General features: G+C 34.5%; 1 protein-coding gene across 4 annotated transcripts; it reads left to right on the forward strand.

Moving 5' to 3' along the window:
• The first annotated feature begins 65 nt into the window (after positions 1-65).
• On the forward strand, positions 66-8,189 carry LOC110028076. Of its 4 annotated transcripts, none has more exons than XM_020729794.1 (6): positions 66-555; positions 2,933-3,021; positions 3,355-4,330; positions 4,430-5,058; positions 6,366-6,549; positions 7,264-8,189. In XM_020729794.1, the coding sequence occupies exons 1-6, from the start codon at positions 471-473 to the stop codon at positions 7,893-7,895; spliced, it is 2,595 nt and encodes an 864-aa protein (XP_020585453.1). In that variant the 5' UTR covers positions 66-470; the 3' UTR covers positions 7,896-8,189. The 4 variants fall into 4 exon arrangements, with proteins under 4 accessions (XP_020585453.1, XP_020585452.1, XP_020585450.1 ...); XM_020729793.1 differs by having other exon boundaries at positions 3,355-4,022; positions 4,095-5,058; XM_020729791.1 differs by having other exon boundaries at positions 3,355-5,058.
• The last annotated feature ends 5,241 nt before the right edge of the window (positions 8,190-13,430 follow it).

A 13,430-nucleotide genomic window follows, 5' to 3' on the forward strand; every position in this document is an offset into this window, starting at 1 on the left:
TTGCGTGCGGTGTCCGCACAGAATAAGAACTCCTTGTCCTCTAATCTCTCCTAAATTTACCAATCCACAAGGCCGCCTCATCGTTTCGAACTCAGAAGAGACAGGCTAAAGAAGCTGCAGCTCATCTCTCAGACCAAAGCTTAGAGAGAGATTAGAGCGAGCGAGCGAGCGAGAGAGAGAGAGTTCCATCTACTCTCTGCGTCATTTTGAAGCAACTGCAGCCTTTTAGGTTCCTCTAACCCTTTGAGCTCTGGAAGTCTTCCCAAATTTGCGAATCCTGTTCAGAACTCTCCTCTGCAGTTCTCCAACTTCGTCTTCGGCTCGGTCTTTGTTGAGCTCAGGCTGATATTTCCTGCTCCAGTTCTTTTGAGAGCCCTCCGGCGGCTAGCGAGGGCCAGCTTTTAGTGCTGTGTGACGAGTTCTCGAGTTTTTCCTCTCATTAGGGCTTCCCGTTTCTGCTCTCGAGAGGAATGCACAGATCGCGGAGCAGAGAGAAGCCTCGTGCGGATTTCGATCCGTCGTCCACCACCGAAGGCAAACCCGCAGCCGCTGAGGGTATGTTTCAATTCCACTTTTCTTCTTGCTTTTAATCTACTGTAGATCATTCTGCTGCTGCAAGTTGATACATGCGTGCGAGGTGGAATCATGGAATAAATTTCCTAAAGTCTTTGCGATTTGATGCTTTTGAGATTCCTGATTTGTTTTGACGGAACAGTTCAGATGTGATTTTTTTTTTCAGTTTAATTTGTCGAATAATGACCGAAATTTGGTAGAAACAACTGATGAAATGAGATGCTGATGGGATTGAAAGTCGCGGCCTGAACGACGCACATGTTTATCCTTTTCTCTTGGCCCAATTCTGAATTTTTCTAATGAGGCGTGCTTTGGCTTCCTGCTCGTGACATGTTTTGACTTCTTGTGCAATTTGTATTCAGCCCATGTTTAATTTATAAACCTTGCTCTGTAATTTCCTTAAACTGATCCACTTTTTTATTTATGTCTCTATCTTATTGTTTTTTCTGCTACCTTGCTTTTCTTAAACCTGCCTTTCTCCTATTTTCTCTGATGTATATTAAAAAAATTGACTTTATATCAAGTACTGTATTGAGACTCAATTGATTTGTATATTAAGCCTCACTAATGCTTTATATAAAACTTTAATTGGGCTTGCTACAAGCTTTAAGCAAAAAAAAAAAAAAAAAAAAAATGAAGTTTTTCTTCTGTATTTACATATCTAACTTCTAACCTTAAATTTTTATTTTTGTATCACCCGAATCTTTCATATCACTTAAAGAATACCAATATTTCAACTTTTAAAAAGTGAAATGGACCTATCATGTATGTAAAAATTGAAGTTTAGGTGTTAGAAATGTAAATACACAAGAATTGAGTGGTATCAAATTGAGCAAAAAGATGTTAAAACTTTTTTATAAAAATGTGTAAACTTGTTCGATTAGTTACTTGAACAATCATAATCAGGTTTTAATTGAGTCAAATCACGATAGCTTGTCAAGCGCCTTGGTTCATTTGTTGTCATATTTTTTGGTGTGTTTCTCATTCTGGAAGGCATTAGTATGAATCACAATAAAGTTAAATCAATACTTGATATGTAGTCTTCAAGAACCACCAAGGAGTAATAATGACTTATAAGATGTGTAACTAGCCTAGGCCTCTTCATCTCAATATTTTGAAACAAATGCTTGTCATTTTGCAAGGTGATTACATGTATAAAACATTTTCAATTGGCTAAATTAAACTGAGCGACACATGATCTGAGGGTGTGCGGGTGGGATCAAAGGAACTTGAGCTGTTGTAGTTTATTAAAAACATTTTGCCCTTCAAAGGGAAGTGTCATGATAACCTCGTTAAATTTTACTTCCAGATAATGAATAATGAAAATTTTGACTTTTGAGCTTATTATTATTTTTCTTCTTTTGAAGAAAAAAATGCCATGACAAGACTTTAAAAATGACCTTGTGTTACTAAGTACATATTCAATAAGCTCAAGGAGCTAATCCCAATTAAGTTGATAGCTTAACTTTAGGATTTGTTGGCAAGTTTTGATATGAAAGTTAATGCCCGTTTAATGCTGAGCAAAGTTCAAGGCGAGAAAACTATGAAGTTTACAAGTTAGATCAAATTGAAGAAAATTATTTTTTGCATGCATACTCAAATAATTAAAAAAGGTATTCGACTTTAAGAGTCACTACTAGTAGGGTGTTAGAAAATTGAGACCTCTTTCTATTTGCAAGCTATGAACCACAGGTAGATGACCTCGCCTAGCTTGATAACGTCATCATATCACTAACTTTAAACATGCGTTTCCTCTAAAAAAAAAAAAAAAACATATTGAACTTCCTAAATAATAATTTTTTTCTCTGCAAATTATAAGTCGCCAGTCCTAAGAAACTCTAATGACTATAGAACTCTGACTATTAATTTGAGTTAAGATTTATATTTTGAGAGAGAACTCCATTCTAGTGCCAAAAGCTTTGGCAAAAGATGTGACCCATGTTAAAGGCGCTAACTTTCCAAAGAAGATATTACCTAGATTAAAAACCATTACTTGAGCCAAATATCAATTATCAAGAAATTCTTCTATAACTTGGAGTTATCAAAACTATTACTAAAGAGAAAATGCTGGCAAATTCATTACAAGTGAATCAGAGAACTCATATTTTAATTTCATAAGTTTTCTTTCACTGGTTGCTCATTGATATATTTTTTTTTCCTTCTTTGTTTTTTGAAAGTTAATTTATTGTATAATAAGTACAGTAGTAGACTGTTGTGTTTATGTTTATGTCTATCTTCGGGTTAATGGTAACTGGTGAAGGAGATATGTGCCTCTAGATTTTGAGTTGTCCTCATAAATTTTATAACAATGATGACTTCTGGTCCATTCTTACATGAGGAAGATATTGGTGTGTTTCAGGTTATAATCATCCAAGGAACTATATTAAGGCATCAAGGATGCAGTTGGATTCTGATTTTTCATATGGCCCCCCAACTGAAGCAAATTCTGTAAGTTTTTCATTTCCTGATTGTTTTTGGGTATTTATACACACAGCACACAATTCTTATGTATTTACATATCTCAAACCTAAACTTTCATATTTACACACTTCAAAAAGTGATAATAGTGTTATTTTTAATGTGATATTAAAGATTTTAGTGTAATGCGTATAAATCAGAAAGCTTAGGTGAGAGATATGTGGATAAATAAGAATTTGCTTCTATGTAAATCAGAATGTGCTACCTATGCAAATTTTTTTTATACTAGATAAACAATTCATTCAGCTTCTTATTCATTTTTTTCTCTTAAAAATTGATGATTTTGGTTTCTCGTACTGTCAGATTACCTTTGATTTTAAGAGCAGCACTTCCAAAAAGAAAACTAAAGCACCGTTAAGAGCTCCAATGGCTGAACAGAAATCAACCGAAATTCAAATTAAGCGATCCTCTCCAACTGTAATTGCCAAGCTTATGGGCCTTGACACATTGCCTTCTCCTCTACCCCTTAAACCGCCAAAGGAAGCAAAAAATTGTTCCCCGAAGCTTTCCTCTAAAGATATCCTAGAGAAACCAGCCCGAGACGATCGCTCGCTTACAAAATCCAATGATTCGCAGCTTGAATTCAAAGATGTTTTCGAAGTTGTGGAATTGCCAAAAGCTGAGAAACATGAGAACCACAATATTCGTAAGCAGAGGCCCAACAAAAAACCGAGCGAGACAGGCATGGCTTTTATACGTCAGAGCTTCATTAATGCAAAGCGCCTATCCACTGATGAAATGCTTCAGAGATCTAAGGAATTCGATAATGCATTGGAAGTACTCGAATCAAACAAGGATCTTTTCTTAAAATTACTTCAAGAGCCCCATTCTTTGTTCTCAAAACACTTTCAGGACCTTTGTCACCCCCCTCCCTCTCCACATCTGAGCCACGCCTTAATTCAGGAATCATCAAGAAGTAGCCTTTCTACAAGCTGTGAGTCGTCTTTAAGATCAGAAATAAAAGATAAGAGGTACGTTCATCAAATTAGTGGTTCACAACCATTGAAGAAACCTGCAGCTAACTCTAAAAATCATCCATTTAGAGAATCTAAATGTTCTCCTGAGAAACTTTCTGGCAAAGATCATGCCCAACCCACAGAGATTGTTATTCTGAAACCAGGTATTGCGAAGGCTCGAAAGGCGGAACAAACTGTTGGATCTCTTAAAACCTCTGATAACCACATGTATGGTGCTATAAACCATAGAGAACTTCCGAGGGAAGAGATAACGAGAAGGATGGCATATGCTTCAAAATACAGTAATTATGTTGAGGATGATGGTCTGTGGCCCAAGCCAAGTATTTCAAACAATTCTGATATTGTTTATGAGTATCGTAAGAGTTTTAGCCCCTCATCTTCTTCTTTCATTGAATCTTCAGCTAATTTGAAGGCTGGTAAGGACCTGTCTGACCAGCGGAGGTTGAACCACCACGAAGAAGGCCTTTTGATGAGAACGTCGAGCACTCTGGGTGAGATTCTGGCTTTATCCGACAATGAGACAACAAATAGGGCAAGAAATACATCATTTGTGAAGAAAGTTCACCCTTTTAGTATCAGTAGCAAAGATCGCTGGAAAGATGGCTTCTTTAGGGATCTACCAAGTTCTAAATCTCTCCCAGCTTCATCTCTTGTTTATGAAAATTGTCTTCATAACTCTAGAAACAGATTTGTCAGTGGTAAGAGCAGGTTTATGCCTAAGAATTCTTCACTTAAAAGCCTCCCAGATGGAAGAGGAAATAGATTACCTGTAAGGGAGGTTCATGTGAGTTCAGAGGACTTTAAGCATAAATCTTATGTGGTTTCTGCTGCTAAAGAGAAACAGACAGCTCGTAATCTCTCTGATAATTGTAGCGTTGGTGTAGAGGATTTTTTACCGGTTCATTCCAGTAACATTGCTGTACCTTCACTTTTAATGAAAGGGAAGGTGTCTGAGAAGCTTCCTAGAGTTACAAGATCAGAAATGAATGGCAAACATTCGGAGTTTGGGTTCGGCGATATGCATTCCAAGGTGAAATTGCAGATAAATATTATATTTGTGGGGCATTTATATACATACCACTCAAATCTTATGTATTTACATACTTGGCACCTAAATTTTACTTTTTGCACTTATACCACCCAAATCTTTCGCATCATGTCAAAAATGCCATCACTTTAACTTTTAGAAGGTGCAATACACCTCGTCATGCATAGTAAGTTTTTATGTATGTAAAAATTGAATGTTTTCGTGTTAGATATGTAAATGCATTGGAATTGAGCGGTATGTAAATCTTCCAACTAAACATGCAAGCAAGTTTGATTGCATGTTGATAGTTTGCCTGCTAAATTTATTTTTAGGGCTCATTGTTTGCATGAATATATGAATTATATTATACTTTAAAAGTGATAATTTCGTTCTACATTTTTTGTATAAGTTTGCAATAATCACATTCGATAGATTTTGAAAGTGTTTGTTGAGCTTTAAATCAATGATAAATGGGGAATATACATATATACCACACAATTCTTATGTATTTACATATATAACAACTAAATTTTTACATTTACTTAAATAGCATTTTAGTCTCATAATCTCACCAAAGCATATGTATGAAAAGGTTTGTTTTACTATAAGAAGTTATATTAGTTGTATTGTTTATATGATGCTAAAGATCTAGTGTTATATAGTCAAATATTAACTTTTAGGTGTTAGAATTATGAATACATGAGGATTTTGTGGTAGGTAAATACCCCCAAATAATTCCTGACAACTTCCAAACAAACAATAATCTATAAATTCATCATTTTTCAAAACATGATTTTTAATCTCAAGCAATAAGTGGGTCTCAAGATACAACTCATGACTTCAACTTCTCCATATAATTCTTCTCTAATGCAGTATGAGGTTTAGGAGGTTACTTTTGCTGCCATTAGCACTAAAATAGAAACCAGCTCTTTTTCTTTTTTTTTTCTTTTGTTGAAAATTATTTTCTTTTATCATGCCAACTGACCTTGCAATAAAACTTGCTGGCATATTTAGCTGGAAGATTTACATGAATACCACTTAATTTCTGGGTATTTACATATCTAACATCTAAACTTCAATTTTTACTTATATGACACCCTACCTATGCATGAAAAGGTGCATTTCACTTTTTAGAAAAAGTGGCATTTTTTATGTGATATGAAAGATTTGAGTGGTATTAACATAAAAATTGAAGTTAGAGATGTAAATACATAGGAATTGGCTTGGTATATATGACTGAAAAAATTTGCAAATTAATGGGCAGTTTCTTAATTTTTTTTTTAATAATAATGAGATTTATATGCATGCAGCAAGGACAATCTAATGTTGGCATAGATGAGCTTCTTCCATTCTACTGCAATAAGTCGGTGTCAGTTTCTCCTGATATGTACAAGGAAGCAGACCAGCCAAGCCCAGTTTCAGTTTTAGAGCTCTCATCTAAAGAAAGCGAGACTATTTCAGAATCTTTTAAGAAGATTAGCGCCGACCTTCAAGGTTATAAATAAGATCACTTGAACTTTTGTCCTTTAATCCTTTTCCCGTATTTTTCAAATTGAGAGAAGTATTTAAATTGTCCCCTGACTCTTTATTAGAAGTCATTTTAGTCCTAAAGTCTATAAAAATGTAAATTTAGTCTTCAGGTTTTTTTCATGGAAAAAATATTGCGTTCAGATAATGGACACAAGTTGTGTATGGACAATGGATGTGATGCACGGAGGAAGCGGAGGAAAAAAAAAACCGACTTTCCCATGCATTGCGTCCGTTGTCCGAACGCAGACTGTCCGGACTCTGGATGCAATATTTTCTCCTTTTAATGGGGGGCTAAAATAATACTCTCCTAGGGTCTATTATAGCCCACATTAAAGGAGTCTATGGACTAATTTGTTACCTTTATTGACTTTGGGATTGAAGTGGCCCTATGTAAATAGTCATTAGACTATTTTGATAATTTACTCATTTCAAAAATATCAAAATGGTCCCTTAACACTTTGTAGGGAGTCATTTTTGTCCTAGTTTATAAAAATGCCAATTTAATTCCTCGACTCTTTTAATGAGGGCTAAAATAGTTTTCTTTGATGTCTATTTTAGCCCATATTAAAAGAATTTGGGGATTAATTTGACCTTTTTATAGAGTCCAGGACTGAAATGAACCCATGTAAATAGTTGGGGACTATTTTGGCATTTTACTCATTTTTAATTTTTACCTAGATCACTCCTATGTCACAGAGCTTCGCACACAACTCCAATTTCTCAGTCTCGACTCAACCAATGGTTTCACAGAGGAAATTGAAGCATTTATATCCTTTGATGACGATTCTGTAGAGCCCTTAGGGGACATACTCCAAGCATTTAGAGACGAAGAGGAGAGAGACTATTCGTACCTTCTTGACATGCTCATCGATTCCGGAATCCTTAAATACGACAAAATCAAGCTTTTTGGTGTCGCCGAACTCCCAGTTTCTGTAAATGTCTTCAGCAGGCTTGAGAAGAAGTACAAATCAGTAGAATCATGGCCAAGATCAGAAAGGAAGTTCTTATTTGATCTTATAAACTCAACATTATCAGAAATTTCTGCTATGTATTTTATGAATATATGGCCATGGATCAAACCAAGCTTTTGCTGGAAGTCCAAGATGGCTCATGAAGGTCTGGTTGAGGAGATCTGGCAGTCAGTGGTAAGGTGTAGGAAGGAGATTAGTAGCAGTTTTTCAGAAGAAAATCTCATTGGATTAAGCTGGTCTGATGGAGTTAATGGCTCTGAAGTTGTTGCAACTGAACTGGAGAATATGTTATTTGAAACTTTGTTGGATCAGCTTGTAAAAGAGCTTATGTATATGTAGGGTGTTATTTGTAAAAAATGAAAAAGTTGTCATCCTGAAGAACTAAAGTGGGGAGCTTTGTCTGAGTAAAACTTCTGAAGGTCGGATTAATGGCGAAAAAAAGATATTTTGGAGTCTTTTTGAGGAGGCAGATTTGCATGGAAGGCCAGCAAATTCTATGTATCGATTAAGCTCACCTTCGAAGGAGGTTCGATTTGCAATTTTCTCTATTATGTATATTCTTTCACCAAGTATAAGTTGGTGTGACCTTATGGTGTGTAATTTGATAAATATATATGAAGGGATGTTTACATACATACCGTCTAATTCTTATGTATTTACATATTGAAGACATAAATTTTGCTTTTTCATTTATATCACTCAAATCTTTCCTATCATATCACAAATATAAAGTAAAATATGAAATATTTTCATGCATAGTAAGATTGCTTATATATAAAATATTGAAATTTACTTGTTACATATGTAAATACATAAAAATGAAGTGTTGAACAGCATTAAGCAGTATAATAAGCTAAACAATTTTCTACTATTACCTCTTATAAATTGCTCTAAATAGCTGTTAAATACAAATTAATTTTCAGTTTTCTTTTTAGTGTAAATTATGCATTTGTTTATTGTCATTTTGGGTTTTAGATGTTGTTATTAGAATAATTGATATAATTATTATTTCTTTGAATATGATAATTAAATTAATATATCAAGCTATGGAAAGCCTAAGTTTAGTAATATAAATTCATCCAATTAACTTGGATGAGGAACATTACATTTTAGCGATAGTTCCACCTCCCCCTTTTAAATACCAAGGTTTATATTTTTTATATGGAAGATTTACATGAAAAACAATTATTTTGTATTTGCACCCAAAGTTTGATATTTATGCATAATTAATTGGTGTCATAATTTAAGCATGAAAATGTATTTTTTACTTTTAAAAATATAGTGATTGTGATATTTTTAATGTAACGTTAAAGATTTTAGTGTTGTGTGTGTGTGTGTGAGAAAAAGATATTACATTATGAGTCCTGATAAATTTCTGGATCAGGACTACAATGGAATTGCAACACATATCCGGAGGAGGCAGATCATACATTTAACAATTCGATATTTCGGGGTCTGTTTGATTTGATTTACGTGTATGTGTGCGCGCGCGATGACAATCGATATGTGACATTTAACAGATCATACATTTAACATTTAGCATGACATTAACAATGGCGCATTTTAACTTGCCAAAAGTGAAAAACATATTTTAATTTACGTGTATGTGTGCGCGCGCGATGCAAGCCTTCGTATGTTGGTGACGGGGCTATAAGTCCACTCAGGTCAAGGGTTCAATCCCACCGTGGGGCGGGAACTTTGAAATTTTAGGCACATAGTGCGGGCTCTCGTCATGGGGCCAAAAAACACATGGGAAATCGATATTTCGGCCTCTGTCACATATCGATTATATCGATTTTTTTTTTGAATATATATATATATATATATATATAATTGAAATATTAGCCGGTAATTATGTGGAATTGAGTTGTATGTAAATACGAAGATTTATAAAACCAGACCGAACCAGTCCATTTAACTGATTCAATCATGAACCAATCGGTGAAACCAATGAACCTTTCCGTCTTCTGATTCAATCCGGGTCAAACCAATGAATTTTGAACATTTCCTTCCTCTGATTTGATGTCTGGTTCAGTTTTCATAACCTTTGTAAATACATACATACCTACCACCCAACTCATACATATTTACATATCTAACATCTATACTTTAGATTTTTACACTTATATCATCCTAACATCTAAACTTCCTTTTTACATTTATATGATCTAAATCTTTAATATCACATCTATAATAGCACTATTGACTTTCAAAAAGAGAAATATACATTTTAATGCATACAAGTAAAAAATTGAAGTTTAGGGGTTAAATATGTAAATACATAGGAATTGAGTTGTATGAGCAACTGTATATATGTTATTTAATGGAGGATCTCTTATAGAGTAAGGCACAACTCATCTGTCTACAAAATAAGAATAACTTCTATGGCAAACGAAAATAAAACATATACAGTTAAACTTGGTTTGTTAAAAAGACAATGTGTAAGAACGGGTCTCATGTACACAAAATTAGCTACAAGATGAGTGCTTCACATGCACGGGCTGTATTTCACATTTCATTTAACATTTAGCATGACATTAACAATGGCGCATTTTAACTTGCCAAAAGTGAAAAACATATTTTAATTTACGTGTATGTGTGCGCGCGCGATGACAATCGATATGTGACATTTAACAGATCATACATTTAACATTTAGCATGACATTAACAATGGCGCATTTTAACTTGCCAAAAGTGAAAAACATATTTTAATTTACGTGTATGTGTGCGCGCGCGATGACAATCGATATGTGACATTTAACAGATCATACATTTAACATTTAGCATGACATTAACAATGGCGCATTTTAACTTGCCAAAAGTGAAAAACATATTTTAATTTACGTGTATGTGTGCGCGCGCGATGACAATCGATATGTGACATTTAACAGATCATACATTTAACATTTAGCATGACATTAACAATGGCGCATTTTAACTTGCCAAAAGTGAAAAACATATTTTAATTTACGTGTATGTGTGCGCGCGCGATGCAAGCCTTCGTATGTTGGTGACGGGGCTATAAGTCCACTCAGGTCAAGGGTTCAATCCCACCGTGGGGCGGGAACTTTGAAATTTTAGGCACATAGTGCGGGCTCTCGTCATGGGGCCAAAAAACACATGGGAAATCGATATTTCGGCCTCTGTCACATATCGATTTTCTTTTTGAATATATATATATATATATATATATAATTGAAATATTAGCCGGTAATTATGTGGAATTGAGTTGTATGTAAATACGAAGATTTATAAAACCAGACCGAACCAGTCCATTTAACTGATTCAATCATGAACCAATCGGTGAAACCAATGAACCTTTCCGTCTTCTGATTCAATCCGGGTCAAACCAATGAATTTTGAACATTTCCTTCCTCTGATTTGATGTCTGGTTCAGTTTTCATAACCTTTGTAAATACATACATACCTACCACCCAACTCATACATATTTACATATCTAACATCTATACTTTAGATTTTTACACTTATATCATCCTAACATCTAAACTTCCTTTTTACATTTATATGATCTAAATCTTTAATATCACATCTATAATAGCACTATTGACTTTCAAAAAGAGAAATATACATTTTAATGCATACAAGTAAAAAATTGAAGTTTAGGGGTTAAATATGTAAATACATAGGAATTGAGTTGTATGAGCAACTGTATATATGTTATTTAATGGAGGATCTCTTATAGAGTAAGGCACAACTCATCTGTCTACAAAATAAGAATAACTTCTATGGCAAACGAAAATAAAACATATACAGTTAAACTTGGTTTGTTAAAAAGACAATGTGTAAGAACGGGTCTCATGTACACAAAATTAGCTACAAGATGAGTGCTTCACATGCACGGGCTGTATTTCACATTTCAAATTATTTCAACATATAAATTCTCTCTCTTTCTCTTACACATGCACGCCCGCGGAAAAAATATTACATCACAACTCCTAACGTAGAGCTACGTTCGGATTGAAATATTCGACTGTGTTACGGGAATATTCCATCTGCGTTATTTGTAAAAATGATGTGTTATTCGAGTATTATATGGTGTTATTCGATTATTTTGTAGTGTTATTGGAATATTTCTCTGCGTTATTTGATTTGGGGTTGCGTTATTCACCATATTTCCTGTGTTATTTCAAATTTCACTATGTTATTAGAATAACACAGCCCTAAATCAAGTAATGCGGGGGAATATTTCAATAACACTTCAGCCCCAAATCAAGTAACGCGATGGAATATTTCAATAACTCCGCAAAATAATCGAATAACACCATATAATACTCGAATAACATATCATTTTTACAAATAACACAGATGAAATTTTCTCGTAACACAACCGAATATTTCAATCCAAACGTAGCTCTACGTTAGGAGTTGTGATGTAATATTTTTTCCGCGGGCGTGCATGTGTAAGAGAAAGAGAGAGAATTTATATGTTGAAATAATTTGCTTTCGATTTAGAATTGTGTGATTGTCAATATTTATTGGAAGATTTACATACGATACCGAGCAATTCCAATTCATTCACATACCTAACACCAAAAATTAAATTTTTTACATACATACCATGATATCCATGCACGAAAAGGCTGTATTTGACATTTCAAAAATTAAAATTAAAGTATTTTTTATGTGACGAGAAAGATTTGGGTGGTAGAAATGTAAAATACAAAGTTTAGGCCTTCAATATGTAAATACATAAAAATTTGCCCCCATATTTTTATTATTTCGTTTTTCATGATCATACCATGATGCATTTATTCCACATTGCAATAAATAAAAAATCATAAATTACTTCCCTTCTACATTCCCACTCACAAGAAATTCCATAACAAAAAAAATATCTATAAATAAAATATATTATTATATTTATATAACAAAAATATTTATATCACCACATTCCAAAATAAAAAAATATATATAGCATTATTACGTGCAGACATAGAAGGTGCAAATAGATGTGAATTGATGGTATTTGAATCTTATTCAACATAACGATGAAATAATATGTATGGAATAGATGTGAATTTGATAATGCTTCACTGATCCGCACTTACACTTGCCACGGGGAATAATAGCTATATACCAACACCTCAATACCACCTCAATACCACGTCCCAATTGGGAGCATTCTTAGAAAGATGGAGGAGCCAAAAGAGTGGAAGGAGGCCGGAGCTTGCCACGGCCATTGCCGACCCATAGAGACGCATAATTTTCATCAGAAATGAGGCTCGATGGAGGGCTATCGGGCGGCGGGAGGGAGGGTCCGGAAGGAGGAACATAGCGGCGTTCTTCGGCTTCGACTTCGCCGGAGGGAAGTAGCCGGCGAGCCGACGTTGTGGAGGCACCGACGAGGATCGAGGCGACAATGATGGCGAGGAGGATCGACGGTGAGCGCATCATGAAAATTAGGGTGAAGAAAGGAATGGAGTACTGGGGATTTATGGTTAGAGTTTAGGGTTTCTTCAAATTGTTTTTGATGGGCAAACTTAAGTAAGATTTAACACATTCTGCACCAAACAGCTAAAATGACAGCTTTGAATAGAAGTTTTACAGTGTAAATGAGTCCTCCTCTCCCATTAATTGAATCCTTTAGACCAATAGTGACCTTTGTTGTTGGAGTTGTTTTCGATCTAAATTAGGTTAAAACTAATTTTTACTAATCTTAAATTTGTATTTATATCCTCATAAAAAAAAATTTTAAAAAAAATCGTTTTGAAGAGTGGCTTTATACAACTTCATTATTATTGTAATCATGATTTACTTCAATGTACGTCGATAATGTGTTGTTGTTGCTCCTGAGAAGATCTAATGGATTAGAAAGAAGAAAGTACGATAGAGGAGAATCTACCGACAGAAGAC

Source organism: Phalaenopsis equestris, unplaced genomic scaffold (assembly GCF_001263595.1).
Source record: "Phalaenopsis equestris unplaced genomic scaffold, ASM126359v1 Scaffold000488, whole genome shotgun sequence".
Taxonomy (NCBI): Eukaryota; Viridiplantae; Streptophyta; class Magnoliopsida; order Asparagales; family Orchidaceae; genus Phalaenopsis; species Phalaenopsis equestris.

Bases quoted from the DNA above. Each gene is read 5' to 3' on its own strand.
- LOC110028076 (XM_020729791.1), top strand. From the start codon at position 471: ATGCACAGATCGCGGAGCAGAGAGAAGCCTCGTGCGGATTTCGATCCG. The intron at 556-2,932 runs GTATGTTTCAAT...GGTGTGTTTCAG, and splicing joins CAAACCCGCAGCCGCTGAGG to GTTATAATCATCCAAGGAAC. The intron at 3,022-3,354 runs GTAAGTTTTTCA...TCGTACTGTCAG, and splicing joins CCCCAACTGAAGCAAATTCT to ATTACCTTTGATTTTAAGAG.